Source organism: Phoca vitulina, unplaced genomic scaffold (assembly GCF_004348235.1).
Source record: "Phoca vitulina isolate PV1807 unplaced genomic scaffold, GSC_HSeal_1.0 scaffold79, whole genome shotgun sequence".
NCBI classification, from domain to species: Eukaryota; Metazoa; Chordata; class Mammalia; order Carnivora; family Phocidae; genus Phoca; species Phoca vitulina.
This window is the reverse complement of record NW_022589782.1, coordinates 2,977,254-2,996,763: the sequence shown is the minus strand read 5'-3', so window position 1 is coordinate 2,996,763 and position 19,510 is coordinate 2,977,254. Positions and strand designations below refer to the sequence as shown.

The following is a 19,510-nucleotide window of genomic DNA, read 5'->3' as shown; positions in this document are numbered from 1 at the left end:
AACTTGGTAGAACTCCTGGCTTCCTCAAACCTGAATGTGCTTATGAATAACCTAAGAATCTAGTTCAGATGCAGAATCTGACTCAGTAGGACTGAGGTGGAGCTCAAAATTCTGCATTTCTAACAAGCTCCCAAGATGATGCTTATATCCCTGGTCCAAGGACCACACGTTGACTTGAACCAAACAATTCACAGCCCTGGCTATATAGTAAGATCACCTGGGTGCTTTCAAGAAAAAGTCCTGAACCAGCCCAGGTGATTTTCATGGGCACTTACTTAGGGTTAAGAAACTGTCATACACTTAAAATATTTTTATTCTACTTTGTCACTTTTCGTATGATTATTGTTTAATATATTGGCCTGGCACTTTTATAAATTTTGCGGGATTTGTCCTCTGTCTGTCTGACCTTCTGGTTTTCTCACTGTCCTGGCACCCTTGGCAGGACCGTCTGGAGGTTCTGGTGTCCCCTCCTCCGCTTCATCTTTCATTTGTAAACCAACCATATAACTCGCATCCGGGACTTTTGCCCATTTAGTCCATAAAAGAATTTTGAAAAACTATATCCCCCTCACATAAACTTTACATTTAAATATTTACATTTAATTCTAGTGTATTTTAAGTGAAACTTTAGATCACTCTTTTAAATGTATCCAAAGAGACCTAGACAAGATTGTGATTTCATACCAACTATCATTCATCCTAAAATCTCCTTTTTAATACCTGGAAATTTTACATCATTCCTTTTTCTCAATCCATGCATAGAATTTTATTTACTGTCATATATATTATGCTTGAAAGTCTTTTATCACACTTCTCTACACAAGAAAGGATAGATATTTCATTATTTTTTTTTTCAAATTCCATGACCCAAAAACTCTAAATGTTAAAAAAATTCTGGTTGGTCATTCATTATAATTATTAGCAATAATAATCACACCAACATTCATCATTACAAATTTTGACAAATATTGAACATGGAAAAGTATACATTTATTGGAAATACATCTCTTAGTGGATGAACGGGACTTTTTAAAAAATTAGTTCATGTATTCATGGATGAATATTACTTCCTGCTAAAATGAGAAAGCATTCAGCATCAATTTTATTTCTATTTTTTTGTTTTTATAAACGTATGCATTGAGAAAACTTATTTTCATACATAAGCATATGGGAATGGAAGGAGTTTTGTTAGAACAGTGTCAATTCCTTGACATCATTCCAACGACTATGCCCCAAATTACAGAGTAATTTATCATCAAACATTATTTTTAATGATCTATTGGCTGACAACTTGATGAGGTCCTCCTTCAATTTTGCTGAAAGCTGGGAACTGTAGGCCACCTGACTTTAAATAGGATTTCTTACCCCGTTGTTAAAGTGACCCACTTTCTCAGCACTGGCCTGTCTTTGGAATTGTCCTTGGTCTGGCAGGTGGAGGGCTCGACAGTCCAGAGCAATGCACCAGGGAAGACGAGGGGGTCCTGGACTGTGAAGGGAGGTGGGAGAGGACCTCGAGGCAGGAGACACTTCCTCGGGCAGAGCCCTCTGGGAGACAGGAGGTGTGTCCGTCATGGAAGCTGAGTTTGACAGCATCCATCACGGAAGGCCCCTGCAGTGACAGCCCTGACTGGAGATCCCTGGTCTAGATCACCCACCCCATCTGCTCGTGGTGAGCAGTGCTGACATGCCTTCGCCCAGACTCCTGCCTGCAGGCAGCAAGCAGACAGGCAGCACAAATAAACCCATCGGGCAGCGCGAGCTACTCTCCACCTTCCCTGTCTAACTTCTATTTCCTTATTTTGGGTAAAGACTGGGGAGAGCAAAAGAGTTCTCTACTCTAAGAAAAACAACAGTATGAACATTATAATAAATCATGCCTGGCTGGTCTCCTTATTAGGGACACAGCCCAGGAGAGTTGGGGTCGTGGCTAGTCAGGCAGGTGTGCATGGAAAGGGAGCCACATCTACTCTGCTCATGCTAACTGCTGTCTTGAGGGGGATGTGGGTCCAGGTCAGCAGATCTTCAATGTTTTGTGGAGTCCCCTGGTTTTTAAAGTGTTGTTCATATTTCCCAACAGTTACGTTTGGGCCCCCTGCTAGGGCAGAGCTTTGTTCTTATCTTAAAAGTTGGTATGTCTCAAGCTTCTGTGGACCCCTTTATCGGGGTGGCCTTCCTCCCCAGCTCTTCATCTAACTGTTCTTACTCAACCTTAAGGTCACAGTTAAGTATCAGTTCCTCAGGGGAAACCTTCCGAGTCCCCCAGACCTGTGTGGGTGCCCCCATGCTGGGGTTTTCATAGTGACTTGTGCTTCTCTCTTAATTTCTCACTAAAACACCTGCCCCTTACGACACTTTAAATCTGCAATAATTTAGGGGTGCCTAAATTTTACGGTGGCTCAGTTGGTTAAGTGTCTCACTCTTGATTTGGCTCAGGTCATGATCTCAGGGTTCTGAGATTGAGCCCCGCGTTGGGCTCCACACTGGGCATGGCGCCTGCGTCAGATTCTCTCTCTGGGTCACCACATCAAAAACTAATGATGTATTGTATGGTGACTAACATAACAAAATAAAATTAAAAAAAAAGATTCTCTCTCTGCTGCTCCCCACATGCTCCCCACTCTCTCTCTAAAAAAAATAAATAAAATAAAGAAATCTGCAATGATTTAAAATCCACAATGAATATTTTCCCCAAATGCTGCACTCCACAGGAAAATGGAAGCCTCAGCGCCCGGAGAATGCTCTCAACTGCAGACTGTCCAAACTGGGAAAGTGGGCCAGCTCGTCAGGTATTACTTAAAACTGGAAGAGTTTCTCTCAACTTTGAAATACTGACTCATGTATTTTTAGGGGTATCATGTGGACTAAATGAAACACAGCCCACAGGTGGCCAAAGTGGGCATGTCATCCAGGGCAAGACTGTACTTCAGGAAAGCCATAACAAGGAGGTGGTAGTTGTTACGCACTGAACTGTGTCCCCCTGAAAGTCATATGTGGAAACCCTAATCCCCAGTATGTATTTGGAGAAAGGGCCTCTAACGAGGTAATTAAAGAGGAATGAGGTCATAGGGATGGGGCCCTAATTTGATGGGACGGGTGTCCTCCTAAGAGAGGAAAAGACACCAGGCCTCTCTCTCCCGCTCTCCACGTGCGCGCAGGAAAAGCCACGTGAGGACAGAGTGAAAGCAGCTGTCGGCAAGCCAGCAGAAGGGGCAGACTCTGCCGGCACCTTGTTCTCGGACTTCTCGCCTCCAGAACTGTGAGGAAATGAACGTCTGTGGTCTAGAACCCCGGTTGGTGGCACCCTGTTGTGGCAGCTCTAGAGGCCCAATGTCGTAGTTTTAACTTACACATTGGAGTTATTTTATGTATAGAAGTTACTTACATAACTTCAACATAAGTTGTAAGGAAATCAATTTTTACAAATCACATATTGAATGGCTTAGAAATGAGGAACTTTTATTAATAGTCCATTTGTCAAGCAACTCATCTTTTAAATTACAGTCTGACATATGGGGCTCGCGGAGCAAGGGTGCCGGCATTCTTTCTGGTGGCTCAGCCAGTTTTGCCCACAGAAGGGCCCTGCTCATGAGAATAATGAGGCCCATGGCTTGAAGGCTGGAATTCTACTGACTGGTTCTATTTCTCACATAATCCATCTCTTGAAATTTTCCCCTATTTTCTCTATGTAAGTCTACAGCAATGGCCATATAAGTAAGATCTATCAGGGCTCTTCCCCCCGAAGTGTTTCTTCAACATACAATCTTGCCTATCTTTATATTTACCAGCCCAATCTTTCACAGCACACAAAGGATTAGAAATGGAAGTGGCAGACACTCAGGATGAATAAGAAAACTACTATTCCCTAACTTAGGACATCCCATACCATATTAAACATGTTTATTGGCCTTTCTGTCCCGCCAACATAAGCTGTGATGGCAGAAACCCGTCCACCTGGATCACTGTTATACTGTCAATGCCGACACAGTGCTCGCAGTTACCAGGTACTTAATAAATATGTGCTGAGTGAGCAGATTATAGGATGGATGGATGGATGGATGGATGGATGGATGGATGGATGGATAATTGGACCGATGGACCATGGATACGTGTTCTGTAAGAAGCAGGGATTCAGGTGAAATGTTCAGGGCCAGGGAAGAGGTGGAAACACGGAAAGGCAGTCAGAGGACTCTCAAGGGAATTGAGGAGAAGAGCCTGCTTTGGACAGGATGTCTAAGGAGACAGGCTAATTTAATTTCCAAGTGAAACTGTGCAGCAACACAGTGGATGTCATTCTCAGGGCACAGTGTCCCGAGCACTGCGTCAGACTGGGCACAGCATAGCCAGCTGCATGAGCGACAGGGCCACACAGAGGGAAGCTGGTGACCAGCACAGGAAGAAAGGAAGTCAGTAACTGAGGCGATGCTTGGGGACATGCCTTCCATTTCAGGGCATCTGACTAAACCAGGCCAATAGGTTGAACAATTAGGAGATAATCAGAAAGTCACAGCCATTGAGGACTTACATCATTTCATGCAACTTTCCACTTGAAGACTGAATGCTCAGACTGGCACTGAGGTCTGGAGAGAACATCTGATCGAAGTGATACATCAAGTCACAAGAACGAATGAGTTCTCCAGGGTGGAAACAAAAGAGCCGAAAAACAAAATGAAATACTGCACCCAAGGCCTACAAACAATGGTTGGGGGTAAGGAGAACCAGAAGGAGTCAGGGACACCAAAAGAGAAGGAGCAGGATGGAGCTGGTGAGCAGGCTCATGAGGAGGTGGAGACGGAGGGAGGATCAGGACGGGATGCTGCCCAGGGCTAAGCAGCGAAGATGGGAAGGCGGTGAGCTGGGTTCTAAGCCCTCTCGCTCCTTCACTGAATGAGCACTCACGAGGCCCCACTGTTTGTCATGCCCGCCTCCCGCTGCTTGGGGAATGAGAACAAAAAGCCTACCCTCGTGGAATGTACATTCTGGTAAGAGATCGAGACAGGACACTTATTGGGAATGAGCATGTGGGAAATGCAGTCTTGATGGGGACACTGGTATTGAAAACAGGGAGCAGACGACAGGACAATGGTGGCAACCGTCTTTAGTCAAACAGAGCGTTGTTCCACCCCAAAACTCCTTGCCTTCATCGTGTCACTGGGAGTGCATCTCTCCATAAACGAACAAAAAGATGACAGAGTTCTGCTAAGGATGCGTTTCCACCCTGGGAGCAGAATTTACTACTCCCTGGCCTGCGCTTCCACAACACTCCCACCTACGTCCATCCTACTGGGCACTGCACACGTCACAGCCCTGCCATTCACTCGTGGTCCACCTCTCCTTAGCAAAGCTCGAGCCTGTGAATGGCAAGGAAGCGTGTCTTACTAAGTCTCCTCAGCATCAAGCATAATGCCCGTACATATGAGATGCTCGGCGTTTTCCGAATGAAAGAGCAGAGATGAAATCCGAATCTTTAGAGGAGGGATTATACACCGTGGAACAAAAAGGAGATGCGCAGACCCTAAAGATGGAAGGCAGTCACACCACAGCCCTGCCCGCTGCCTGTTCTGTAGAGACAGACAGCAGTGTATGGAGGAGGGTGCTGGGAGACTCCAGAACAGCAGGTGGACTGCGCAAGGTGTTTCCACGATGACGGTAAGCTTACTTTTTTATGCATCCTTGAGTATTCTTCCAGGCTGGTCTGATATTGAAAATATATACTGACCGGCAGGCAGAACAGGGGTCGGCAGGGGCATCACAGCTTAGGACCCATCCGTCGGGTACAAACTCACGAGGTGCGTACGATCCAGCTAATCTTCAGGCCAGCACAGGGTTCAAGTTAACTAGAAATTCCTGGATTTTTATCAAGAACATGCTTACTGTCATGATTTTGTGAATGCTATAACTAACATGAACAAAGACACGAAAGGCTCAGAACACCGCCTATTCATTTTATATTTCTTTATGATAGCAACATTTTCGCATAATTTTTTTCTGAGGCTATTTTCTCATTTCAGGAGTTTTCCTATGTAGGCTAAAAAAGTGTGAATCCACCTTGACTTTCTGAAATGAACTGACAACCAAAGGTCCACTTCTCCATATGGTCTCATGCACAAGTCATTCTGACGAGGGTGCTTCCCAAAGTCTTAAGGAATGGAAAGGGAGAAGTCTGAATTCTGAAGCACATTTGCGCTGGAAACCCTCCCATCAGAGAGCAAACTCTGGTGTAATTCAACCGTGTCTTCACTAATATAGCCACAGAGTGACATCCTGATGGGGAAATACATGAGAGTGCACCACGGTCTGTCCAGGAAAGGGAGCAGAACAGCGTGCGGCCCGCCATACCAGGTGGGCTATAGCCCCCAAATCCATTTTCAGTTAAACAAGCAAACAACTAATGAATCCCCCGGGGCCAGCTGGTAGGTCTCGGTTTCCAGCTTCTCCAGCTCCGATGTCGACTCCTGGGTCCATGTCAGGGACCAAATGGAAAAATAGCTAATTCTCTCGGGAGTTCCAGTAGGAGCTACTGCGCATGTGGGTTGGTGTCTGAATCTTGCTCCCCAGGAAAATCCCAGAACCAAGACAGCCTTCAGACTTCCCAGATGGTCGTTCAGGTATACAGCCAGGGTGGACCAGAAAATTCTCAGCTCACGTTTTCCTCATCTATGGAACCATGTAAAATAACAGGCTTTGGGATTCCACCTGAAAAAGCTATACTTACAAATGCTCCTGGGCAAACAGCAAGTTACACTGACAACCAGCTGTCACGTTTCTTACCGCCCCTATGACTTGCTTTACCAAAGACAGAGCGACACTAGGCTCTGAGGGTAGGCACTGACTTTGTGCCAAGGAGGGTATTCCTGGAGACTGTAAAAGGTGAGAGGGTACACAGATGGAATAATTACCTGAAAGAACAAAGAATCACAGGTGGGGCTATTGCTAAGAACTCGATAATTAGAACAGACAGGGTCTACACCTTAAGACAAATTTCTGGTTCCTATTATTTCTGATTTAATTCTATTGGTTTTTACACCTCAGATACAAGTGTTGTGGAGAAGTGGGGAGTTCGGCTCTCTGGATTTGGGAATGGTCTTCAGAGTTGCTTTACTTTAACAGATGCTTTCTACCTGATTTTCTTAAGGCTTGATTTAATATCACAACCACACTGTAAAGATCTACAATTTTAATTACCTGCTATAACTGCCTTCTATAAGAGCCAAAAGAACGTCATTTACAGTGATCAGCAATAAAACATTATGACTAAGTTGTAAAGAAGAATGGAACCGTTATCAGAAGGTGACCAGTTGTTAGGCTGCAAACAGAAAAGCAGCAACCGGAGTAAGAACTTTCAACATGAGCTTAAAAGCCGAAAATGATCTGCAATATAAATAAACTCAACAAATAAAATGGTGAAAAATCTCTTTGGGAGAAGACAGACTTGGGTTGAAAGTAAAATGCGTAATTAACTGTGTAGCCTTGTGCACACTATTTATTCCCTTCATTTGCTTCCTCATTTGTAACATGGGGATAATACTGACCCCTAGGGCTTTTTTAAAAATGAGGGCTGAGATTACGTGTAATAGTTACACACTGGACACAGAGCAGACGCTCAGTAAATGACGACTGCTCGTCTACCGCAATGCCCTGCATTTTCGTGTCCCCTCAAAGTTCTTGGGTTGAAATCCTAAACCCCGATGTGGAGATTTAGGCATCAGGAGGTGGGGCCTTTCAGGGATAATCAGGCCATGAGGATGGAGCCCCGTGAAGGAGATCAGTGCCCTTATAAAAGGGGCCCTTCCCCCCGTGTGAGGGTACGGAGAGAAGTCTCCAGCCCAGAAGAGGGTTCTCACCAGAACCTGACATGCTGGCACCCCCAGCCCCTGGAACGGTGAGACGGAAATGTCTGTTGTCTATGGCATTTTGCTACAGCGGCCCAAACTACGGCAACTGCTATCACACGCTTTCATCCCACGTTCAGCCAGATCATGTCTTCCCATCCTTACCTGACTGCTCAAAACCAATGCTAGCACCTGGACTATCAGGCCTGCCCTCCACAACATTGGCCATTACTAAAGAGGCTGGTTCCACTCTCAGCGTCCCCTCCAAATCAGAAAATCACATATTCTCCTTTTTCTGAAGGGTGAGCTACGAAGACAGTCTAGCCCAGCAAGTCGGACAATGTGGAGTTGGCAAACCTCAGAAGTTCTGGGGGAAGACAAACTGAACAAGTATTTCCTGATCAGTGGCTTCGGAACACCAAGTCCATCCGTAAAAGGAAAGGGTACACCAGGAAGAACAGAGTGCGATTATTTCGTCTGGAAAAGAGTGAAAGCTCGAACTAACCATGGTTGTCATCTCTATCCAACTACTGAGTAAACACAGCTTTTCACAGAAAACTCTACTTACATCTAACAACTGGTTCTGTGGCCCCATCTCCGCTGATGACCATGACTTTGTTTAGGATCTCCCCAGACGAGATGTGTGATGGATGTATGTTAGAGCTGATAAAATGACTGCAAGGAAAATTCAATTTTCCATCCCCCTTGCTTGTGCCCTCTAAAAATTGCTTATCTTTTCATATCAATTATAGCGACAGGGAGAGCAGATGAAGTACTTCAATAAATGTGGCATCCGAAGGGCTCTGGGCTGGCAAGGTACTTACTGCATGAGTGAGTCACAGTGTTGAGTCCCTCCCAAACTGTGACAAGTTCTGAAATGTTCTGTTTAATTATTAAGGTCCTGCAATGACAGGATGTTAAGTCCTCAGTCACCTGAATGCAGACATGCGGCTGTTTGTTGGCTAAGGTGAAGAAACGAGATCCCAGAGTCAAGGGTAAAATTATCAGGGCTACATCTAGTCGCAGCCCTAGACTGCCCTGGTCAGAAGACTCTTGTGTTTAGATGTCTGAATATGACATTTTCAATTAGTGTATTTCACAAGGGGGCAGGAGGAGAGGTGGTTTTGAAAAATATTAAAGAAAGGCTTTGAAGGAATTTTAAAAAATCTGATTAGGCAAGTCACTACCAGATGACAATATCTGCTCTTAAATAATCATCCCATATTGGGAGAAGCAAGCGAATACTGATGCTTTGTTTACTGAGTCCACCTGGCCCCTCACTCTGGGATGTGGCTTACTCCCGAGGCAGAATCTGCCACGGCAGGTCCCCAGGGAAGGCCTGTGCATGTCACCGGGGCAGATCACGTTTTACTCTACGTCCCACGTGGTGTGTAATGCACGCTGGGTGACAACACACGAGCTGTTAGGAACCGTAAGTACCACTGTGCCGCTCCGTTAGCGCTCTCGCCTCGCCCACCTCACCCTTTGGCAAACCTGTGCTCCGGTGAGTGAGCGGGGTCTCATCACAGCTCCAAGTGTACCTCTGTTGGTTGCAAAAGGGTGCCAGCCTCCCGGGCTGCATGTGCACGAACAGTACGCTGGCTCTACCGAGACTGAATGGTTCTTGGGAGTGGTTCTGGCATCGAAACAGCCTCCCTTTTAAAAACAAAACCAAGCTCTTCCGAGGTTTGAGTGTGGAAAAGCCCTTGACCGAATCTCCAATACAAATGGGAGGGCTCCTTCCCCTGAGCTCTGCCTTCTCCTCACTTGGACACAAACTGACACAAAAGCACACACAGCATCCAAAATACATGCTGCTCCCGCTTCACAGGAAAACCCAGGGGGCTGGGGGCTCAAAGAAGCTGTGTCTTGAATCCCTAACTCCCCACTCACTATTCTTGTGATTTTGGTCGATGACCTGACTTCCTGGGGCTTCAGCACCCTCAGCTTTGCACCGGTGTTCTCACTCACTCACAGGCTGTTGTGGGGTTGAACAGGGAAAATGTCCATGAAACGCCAATCTAGAGCGCAAGGCTCATCAGGGCTCTGCTTCTGCCTCTCCCTCGGGGAATCACTGAACAGCACACTTATTTATAAATTATCATCAAATCTGCATATAGGTCGGAACAGTTTTTGCTCCTACATCAGCTAGAAAAGTTCTGCAAAACTCTGTTGTTCCACAGCCGACATTAACAATGTTAGCACCTCACATTTTTCAAGACCGATTTGAAGGACTGCAGAGAAGATCATTTCTCATGTCTTTTAATATTTGACTATGCTGGTGTATTTTAATACAAGACAAGTCTGTGGCATTCTTTTATGTGTGTCCAAAGGAATCTAGGTACCTGATTGAGTGGGTCTAAGGATTTGATACACATCATCACGCACTGAGAAAAACACATGAGCAACCTCTAATGTTTAGTGGCCAGAAATCTGACCTCATTCCTTTTTCTTCTTGAACCTGTATTTCCATTCCACACCTCCCACAGAATTTTATCGTAATTTATTACATTTAATGATGCAAAGGATTTTATTGATCACCCTATCGCAGCCTCTGATAAAATATGCATATAAATTAAAATTTCCCAGCAACCATATGGCTCTGGGGTTAAAAAAAAGTTCTCTTGGATTGAGTTACTGTTACAATTATTATTTGTACTCAATTAATCAAAACAAATGTAAAACCAATTTTGATGAATATTACATATAAAAGAAAAAAAAATCACTGAAAATGTATCTCTTTGTGACATGGATAGAGGTTTACCCTGATTCTCATACTACTTCCTTTTTGTAGATGAGACTCCTGTGAAATTATGTTCATGTAGAAAAGCACATGAGGATGGAAGGAATTTTATTCAAGGATATCTCTCGATTCTTTTAGTCCCTTCTGACTTCCACAGGGTAATTTATTAGGATAGACTGCTTTTTGTTCCAATCATAAATAAAGCTTGGCACACAGAGGCTTACTCCCTGCTCTCTAACGCCCCAGTCCATCGGGGTGACTCTCCTGGCGGTTCTGTCCATGTGCTGATTCAGATATCTAGGCAGCTTCCAGCCTGTGGCCCCGCCAATCTCCATACGTGGCCCGGCCATAGGGAAGGGAGAGCGTGAAGGTGACTTGCTGCCTCAAATCCCTGGCCTGGAAGTGACATGCTTCATTCCACTCACATTTCAGTGACGAGAGTTAGTCCTGTTACCCCCCCAAACTGCAAGAGGGCTGGAAATGTCTTCCTGTCCTACAAGTTGATACTACTCTGTATTAGCGATCTTCAAAAATTATCTGTAATAAAATATCCACCGACAATGGGTGTGGGTATTGCCTCATTTTGTAGATAGCAAGAAAGTGAAAACACCTGATTTATAAAATGGTTTATTTCCCAGTTATTAGAGTACGTCACTTCCACAACTCTGACAGACGCTTAGAATTCTCCCTGCGTTTGGCGCCTGGCCATTTACACCCGCACGCAAGGCCTGTATTAAAGGTTCAGGACGTGTGTGACTCGCACCTGTGAGAGAGGCAACCCCGTGCAGAGCCCCCGGGACTCAGGCACGTGCACACACACCTGCTTTTAGGAAGAGCACAGGAAAGCGCCTGGAAATAGGTTCCCGGAAGAGTCTATGTGCCTGCTTGCCCCCTCAGCAATCTGTGTGTCCCCCCAGAGGTCTGCCTCTCCCAGTGTGAAGACAGCTGCTCTGGGAGACTGGGGATACTGGGCTATCCCAGATTCATTCAGAAGTTGCGGGCATTACAATTCACAGTTTAACCTGATTCCCTAAGATTTACCAAGGGGGAGATTAGGCTGAGATCAGCCACAAAGGAGAAAGATGGGCAGCGTGGGAAAAGAAGATGGGCGAGAGCAGGGGTAGGGAACAGAAATAAGGGGTCTATCCTAACTAATAACAGAAATGTCATGTGGGCTGTGGAGAAAATTATGGCCTTATTATTGTCTTCTTCATCTTTGGTTTTTTTTTTTTTTCCTTTCTTTTAAGCTGAAGTCTGGTTGGGAATCACCGGTTCTACTTGATTCTAAGCCCATCACTAATCCATATAAACATACAACTGGGGTTCAGAAACAAAATATTAGAACAGGAATTTGTATCTATGTTTTTAAACCAGAGCCATAAGAAGAACACTGATCTTTAATAATGCCATTTATTATGCAGGTCAGGTCTCTCAGTGGGATGGCCCCATGTCACACACTGTAAGGCATGTGATCTCAGGGGTAGAGCTAAAAATGTTCATTTTCAAGAAGGTTCACAGGATGCCTTTGTGTATCTGTTTGCTCTCAGAACTTGCCAAAGGGTAGGTGTCCTTGTATGGAGTGGACCCTTGAACAACATGGGGTTTCGGGTTGCTGACACCCCACACGGTTGAAATCTGTGTATAACTTTTGACTCCCCCAAAACTTAACTACTAATAGCCTACTGTTGCCAATTACATAATAGTCGATTAACATACATTTTATGTGTTAAATACATTATATACTATATTCTTACAATAAAGTAAGCTAGAGAACAAAATGTTATTAAGAAAATCATAAGGAAGAGAAAATACACTTAGAGAACTGTACTGTATTTACTGGGAAAATTGTGCGTATAAGTGGACCCATGCAGTTCAAACCTGTGTTCTCCAAGGGTCAATTGTATTTGGTTTTAACTAAACTCTCACAGAATAGATAACCGGATACACGTGACCGTGAAGAAGCACAGATCTGAGGTACTCCCGAGGGGAGCACAAATGACAAACGGCAGCATGGAGACCTTCATCAGCAACGACACCGGATAAATAGTACTCCTTAAACAGATGTCACAAGAATTTGTCCAAAAAACTAGACCATCATCAGGAAGACCACTCACAAAGTGTCTGTTGTGCCATGAGACATGAACTAAAGATGAAATGAATCTGAAAATTAGTAAGGGGAACCTCACTAAAGTGGGCTCAGGTGGCTAGAAGGGGAGGCTGGGAGCCCACGCTTGACATCGATTACAGGAGGAACTGTCAGTTACAGACCCAAGAGCAGAATGGTCAACAGGACCATTCCCAGTTCCAGGCCCCAACAGGGAAAGATGTGCGATGCATCTCCTCCAAGAAGTCAACCACCCCTGCGCCTGGGTGGCTCAGTCGGTTGAGCATCCGACTCTTGGTTTCCGCTCAGGTCATGATCTCAGGGTTGTGAAACCGAGCCCCACGTGGGGCTCTGCCCTCAGCGGGGAGTCTGCTTGGGATTCTGTCTCTCCCTCCCCCCCGCCCCTTCCCCGCTCACACTCTCTCACTCTCTCTCTCAAATAAATAATCTTTAAACAACAAAACAAAACAAAAAGAAATCAACCACCCCTGCAACTCAGCCAATCAGGAATCATCATTACCATGAACTCTGGCTTTTCTCCAACAGACTTTTGTTCAAACCCCCTGCAACTTCCTCTTTATTCTCCAAAAACAACATTCCTGTTTTGTTTCTTGGATTTGCCTATGGTTTTGCCATAGTTGGCCTGTCCTGAATTGCATTCTTTGTTATTCCTGAATAAACCCACTTCTGCTGGAAAAATCACTTGTCTTATTTTTGAGATTAATAAGATGTTCATGATTAGCAAGATACTTAAGATACCATTTATTTCACCTTTATCTCTTTTGTATGATAGTTCTATGCTTCTAATTTATAAATAACTGAGTATGCATGTATGAGGGGTGAATGCACAAGGCTTGTTTACTGATGGAGTACCTACAAAATCGCTTTAGAGACCATAGCCTACAGTCTGTTCTGCTCGCGACCAGCTCCAGGATGCCATGACCCGAGCATGTCTTATGCTTCATTACACACCCCACTTAGAAGGTTCAATACATCCGAAATGATTAGCTCATTACTCTACCGTAAGTACACTTCCTATTTATGTTTCTGAAAATTCTGGCAGTAAAGTTCCATCCAATGTATAAAGCTATAGCTGGATTCTAAATTCATCATCTGTGGTATGGACACTGTCTCTGGATAGGTTTCCAGTAATATTTCAAACTGTTCCTGTTGCTTTGGGAATCATGTCAGAGTACACTTGAAAGGCTTCTGCCTTGCCCCTTTCTCCCAGAAATATTTAAGGCACAAAGAAAATGCGAGAGAATTTTATCTGGGCGCACAAAAGCCATGTTTTACAGGGCGGTTCTCTCAGACATTATTCTCAGGAATCCACTTTCAACTACTACACATATATGAGGTCTGCAGTTAAATTAGCATTATAGAGGACAAAAGAATGTTAAGTGGTCTTCAGAATGAAAAGCAAGGGTTTGTCAGCCTGAAGGAGGATCAGCTGAAATGATATCCTATCTGCGGATGCTGTTTGAAGAGGAGGCATTAAAATGAAAGAGGTAAAAACACAGGAAGGAGACGGGCACCACTTCCTTTTCAATCCTCCTCCCCGCCAGAGGCTCTCATTACACTGGACATCTTGCACGTTGGGTCAGAACCCATGATGGGTCAAGGTGTGCACAGTGGCATCTACACAATGACGGACTCATCATCATACAGAATTCCTCTCATCTCCTGACTCTACCCTTTTTTCTGATTTTAAGAAGAAACTTATTCACATATTAATTCAGTTCAGAAGATCTGATCCACCAAAGTTAACTCAATGTAAAATCTTCAAAGTGAAAACCAAAAGCAGGTTGACAGGTTTATAAAGCTTGCCTGGGTCTGACCTCAGAATAGAAACGTCTACTCTCGGGTGAGTTCAGCCCATTCTTTTTCTGGCGCGCACCTGAGCTGCGGGAGCCAGCTATGAAAAATTCATGCAGGACGCTTCAGCAGTCCCACCTATGTCCTTAACATCTGCTGGCTTCACGTCACATTAAAACTTCAAAGTGAATCCACCCCTGAGATGGCAACGAGCTTTCACTGGGGAGCAGGAGAATGGATAGTTCAGAGATGGCCTCTCCTTCTGGACAGGAAGTATCTGTGCAGAACACGCTGCAATTTATCTTCTTAGCCACACAAAAGGGGCAGAAATGGGAAGAGACAGTAACGCCATCTACCAAACATGCACAGAACAGCGGGTGGTCTGGTGGAGGGGCTGCATTTCCCTTCTAATTGTCATGCTTTTTTAAACATTTATTTATTTTTATCTGAATCCTCTCTATCTTTTGCTTCCCATAAGCTTCAAGTGTAGCCAAAACATTTAGCGACTGAAAAGGGGGTGAGGTTTTGAACTCTCATGTACACGGTTGTTTGGGAAGATACATTATTTGCTCCTGTTAGCTGGGTGTTAAGGCATCACTCATTTAGATGTTTTGAGACAAGGCTGACCCCTGGGTGCTATCCCACTTCGACGCCAGGCTGTCCTGCAGGAGGAACTGCTTATTACTATGACAGGAAACAAGAGGTGGGGCCGCCTGGCACTCTCCAATTTTAAATTAATTATAGTACGATCCACCAGGAATTTAATTTCCAGTACCCTACCACCTCAATCGTATTCACTACATAAAGGTTCCTTATTTTAGTCTCCTGCTGCTGAAGAAAAAATTATCTTTGTTAAATGATAATTGGCTGTAATACCTTTTGATTCTTCAGAAATGCTGGCTGGCAAGTTTTTTTTTTTTAAATTTCATCAATCTTGTTTGGTGTTTTTACAAAGCCTCCATCAGAAAAAAACAAAACAAAACAAAATACGATGTCTAAGTCTGCAGGACACAGCGTGTCCTACCACCAGCACAGACGGGTCCTGAGGACACCTAACCCCATGATAAACTTAGAGGGGTTGCACGTCCCCCTTCCCCGGCCTCACCGCGCACTGGCGTGGGCCCGAGAGTGGTTCTGCTGCTGAGAGCATTTGCTGCGGTCCAGAAAGGAGCAGCCCTTAAACATACAATTCTGGGGGCTTCTACAGATTTATCAATATTTCTGATCTTTAGAGGTTTCAAAATAGAATTTTTAGTGTGCAAATGCATAATAAAGTGCCATTTAACTTTTAGCTAGATCCAATATGTCAATAGAATGTTATCCTGAGAATTAAAATAAGGCTGCTTCCTCAATCTTCTGACTCTTCACATGTTACTTGGTCCCAAATAAAAAGCAAAGAGTATATAAGGAAACAGTGTGCAGGTTTTCTCCCAAGATTTACAGTAAGTCCATCCACATCATCAACCTCTTTATATCTCACCTTCTGTACATTTTACCTGGTGCCAATGAAAAGATAAAAATATACAAGGGAACAAAATGCAAGGCAGTTAATTATAATATTTATGAGCTGCTTCCAATATACTTCTTGGTAGGAGTAGAAACTGAAATTATTGAAAAAGAATTTACATATTCCAATTATCTAACGCCATGGTATTGCATTAGGATGGCAACTTGCAAATTCACTGTATTGGCTTTACTTCCTACTGGCCTTTCTAGAACAGGCATGTGGGAAACTACAGGGCAGACTATTCCCCAGCTCTGTGAGGTCAGCATCACGGTAACCAGACTATTCGTGGACCTTTTTTCCCCTCTTCCAACCGGCTAAGACCAATTTCCTTGTTTCTGACCTAGAATTCTCCCAATCTGACCAATTATTATCCTGGTATGTATATTACAATTGAGTGCTAAATCAATTTTCTAAACAGAATAAATGGTTCTAATTGTAAAACTCAGAAATCACTAATCAATCTATTTGATAACACAATTTCCATCCTTTATTATCAATATTGAAAAAAATCTTGATAAGTCACATTTATTTCTATTATGATTCTTGATTCAAAAGCCCACACCCAGTCAACGCACATAACTCTCCAAGGCATTAAAAAGGCCACGGTGACGGCCCAATCCGCACACAATCTGTGGTCTGGAGATCAGAATTCAACTCGTAGGAATGGAGCTGCTGATGGCAGGATGACGGCCGCTTAGGAGCACTTGCCAGGAAGAGGACGGGCCGTGACAGAACACTCAGTTAACCCCGTGGTCTCCTGCCCCACATTTGCGGCAGACATTCACCCAGTCAGTCCTACTCCGCTTCACGCAACTGTGATCCCATCCCACGTAAGACACGAAACTTTTCAAACCACCTGCCGGGGAAGGCCATCCCTTTGAGGTGTTTCTCAAAAAGATGACATTTACTGCTGTACAGACAAACCCATTTAATTCACTCTTGTTTGATGTGATCATCAAATTTTGAAATTTACAACCGCTTCCCAACTGTATGTTCTCAGGAACAGAGTCACTGCATTTCATCCCATGGAACTTCACGCTGCCAACATCTGGCGACCTGCCCTGCGAGGTGCACATTTTAATCTCTTTTAGCTCAGAGTTTTTGCTTCTGACCATTTCCCCCTTCTTCAGCAATCAACTCTAGCTAGAGCCTTCTTTCAAAGGCCAAATGTTTAAACTAAGTTTCCTTAAAATAAAACTTCCTTAAATAAACCGAAAGTGTAACTGTATTCTCTTCATTATTCAGTAAAATCAGGTAGAAAAAATGGTCAGCTGATTATAGTTAAGAAATACTGCTAATCTGGGGCACCTGGGTGGCGCAGTCGGTTAAGCTTCTGACTCTTGATTCTGGCTCAGGTCATGATCTCAGGGTCGTGAGATCAAGCCCTGCGTCAGGCTCTGTCCTGGGCGTTGGAGGCTGCTTAAGATTCTCTCTCTCCCTCTCCCTCTGCCCCCTGCTCACTCTCTCTCTGAAAAAATAAATAAATAAAAATAAAAAAAAGAAATACTGCTAATTTTAACACAACTTAATATATATATATATTTTCTCAAAGATCTTATTTTTAAATTAAACAACCTGTGCTTAATCTAGTCTCAAATTAGTTTCATAGATACAATTCCTTAAAAATCAAGATCTTTTTGTTGTTGTTAAAAACAGTACGCAGTAACTGAGCGAAAGCAAAAATATTTTAAATCCCCAAAACAAATAAGATCTTGCAGTCAGAATCACCTGTTGTGCTCACATTTTCTGCATACCACTTCAAAGAAAGCAACTATTGACACTGGATCAATATTAAACCATCGCCACTATCTTAGAGATTTATTGCAAAACGTCCCATGAGAAATATATTAATTAAATCAAGATTTTATTGCCTTCAGAATTATCATTTGGAATTTCAAAACTCACTTGCTATGCTCAAGTGAATGAGCGGGCTGGTCTTGTTCTCTCCGTTCCGCTCGTTGACGGCCTGCGCGTAGTAAGCCCCGGCGTCACCCGCGGTCGCGGCCAGGATCACCAGTTGATTTTCCAGCGTGATGGCTCTGTATCAGACAAGGGACAGCGTCAAAGCCACTCCACAGGACTTCTTGTTCATAAGGCAAATTAATTTATTAGGCCAACTGGAAAGGAATGTCCAGGATTTAAAAAAGATCTGGAAGGACAAAAAACAAGCGTACAGGTCGACCTCAGGAATCTGGCGGTGGCTAAGCCTTCTCTGGCCCAGTTCACACTCCTGCGAGGAGGGTCTGAGCCCTCCGACCCTTGGCTGTGAGGAAGACAACATTTTGGAACATATATACCCAAAGTTTGTTGAAACTCAAAGCTTCCTCTGTGAATCTGTAACAAGTCAGAAGAAATTCCAGAGAGCTGGGGTCTTTTCCCTTCAAGCAGGGCTGTTTGATCACACAATGGTCACAAACTTCAAAAATGCAGGGCTGAATCACCCCAAACCTGGACTGGGGGCAAATGAATTCACTGCAATTTCCTCTACCTCCCAAGGAGCCTCATTAGAGCCCCTGTACCTCTATTTCTCGACCAGTGGGTAGAAGAAAAGTTGCCAGTGGGCAGCACTGACCCCTTCGACTCGATTTTCCCATAACCGCTAATGCTAGGACTGCACATTCTTCACCTGGGCCACCTCCCCACATCCAGAGGTACAAACAGTCTAGCCCATCATCACTGAGACCTTTTCGTATACCCCAATTCTGCTGCAAAAAGGAACCTCGGAGACACATTTGACCCACCACCTTCTCTTTAGAAATGAGAAAACTGAAGATCATAGAGGTTAAGTTATTTGTTCAAGGTAACATAGCAAGGTGACAATACCAGAGGGAGGACCTGTCTTCCCACATGTGGACTGGTGCTCTGCCAGGCAGATCACACACAGTCTCACCAGAGTACTTACTTAAAAGAAGAAGAAAAAAAAGTAACAAAGATACAACTTCCATAAACCCAAGCAGCTTTTAATGAAAATAAGTGTCCTAGTATCCTTTGCTCTTGCTATAATTTGCAGAATTTGTTAACAAAGCAAAAAGATACAAAGGGTGGACTGGGCATTGCAGGTAAGACACATTCTGAGCACCCAAATACACTTTAGTCCCTGCTCTTATCCAAACGCCGGAAGCACCCGGGATGCGGAGTGAAGTGCATTGCTGCCCACAGGTTGTTACTTTATAGGGAATACGTTTATTTGTTCATTTTAAATCCTAGACAGTCGTAGCCCTTCCAAATTCAGATAAGATCTCTGTTCTGGTAACAAAAAAACATGCAAACTGCAGGACCGGTCATGGGGAATTTTACTGTAATAATAATCTTTTCCTTCCTGCTACCTTCTGGAAAGCTTCTTCAGACACTCTTCACTTTCACACATTATACAAGATTACCTTACAAAGTTACTGCTTGTTCAGGGTTCCGTAGGATATACTGCAGTTTGAGGCCTCTGTGACTAACCTACCTCCTTTATCACTTACGAAAATTTCCCTATTAATAAGTTTTCAATTTTTAGTCCCATAAAA

At 44.0% G+C, this 19,510-nt stretch overlaps 1 protein-coding gene across 1 annotated transcript in view; it reads right to left on the bottom strand.

Annotated features, from left to right (window-relative positions):
* The window catches only part of SDK1 (sidekick cell adhesion molecule 1), an 860,571-nt gene that overhangs the window by 333,066 nt on the left and 507,995 nt on the right, over nt 1-19,510 (bottom strand). Inside the window, exon 7 of the mRNA XM_032394092.1 lies at nt 17,904-18,037. Coding sequence (XP_032249983.1) covers nt 17,904-18,037 — 134 coding nt within the window. The remainder of the gene's footprint in view (nt 1-17,903; nt 18,038-19,510) is intronic.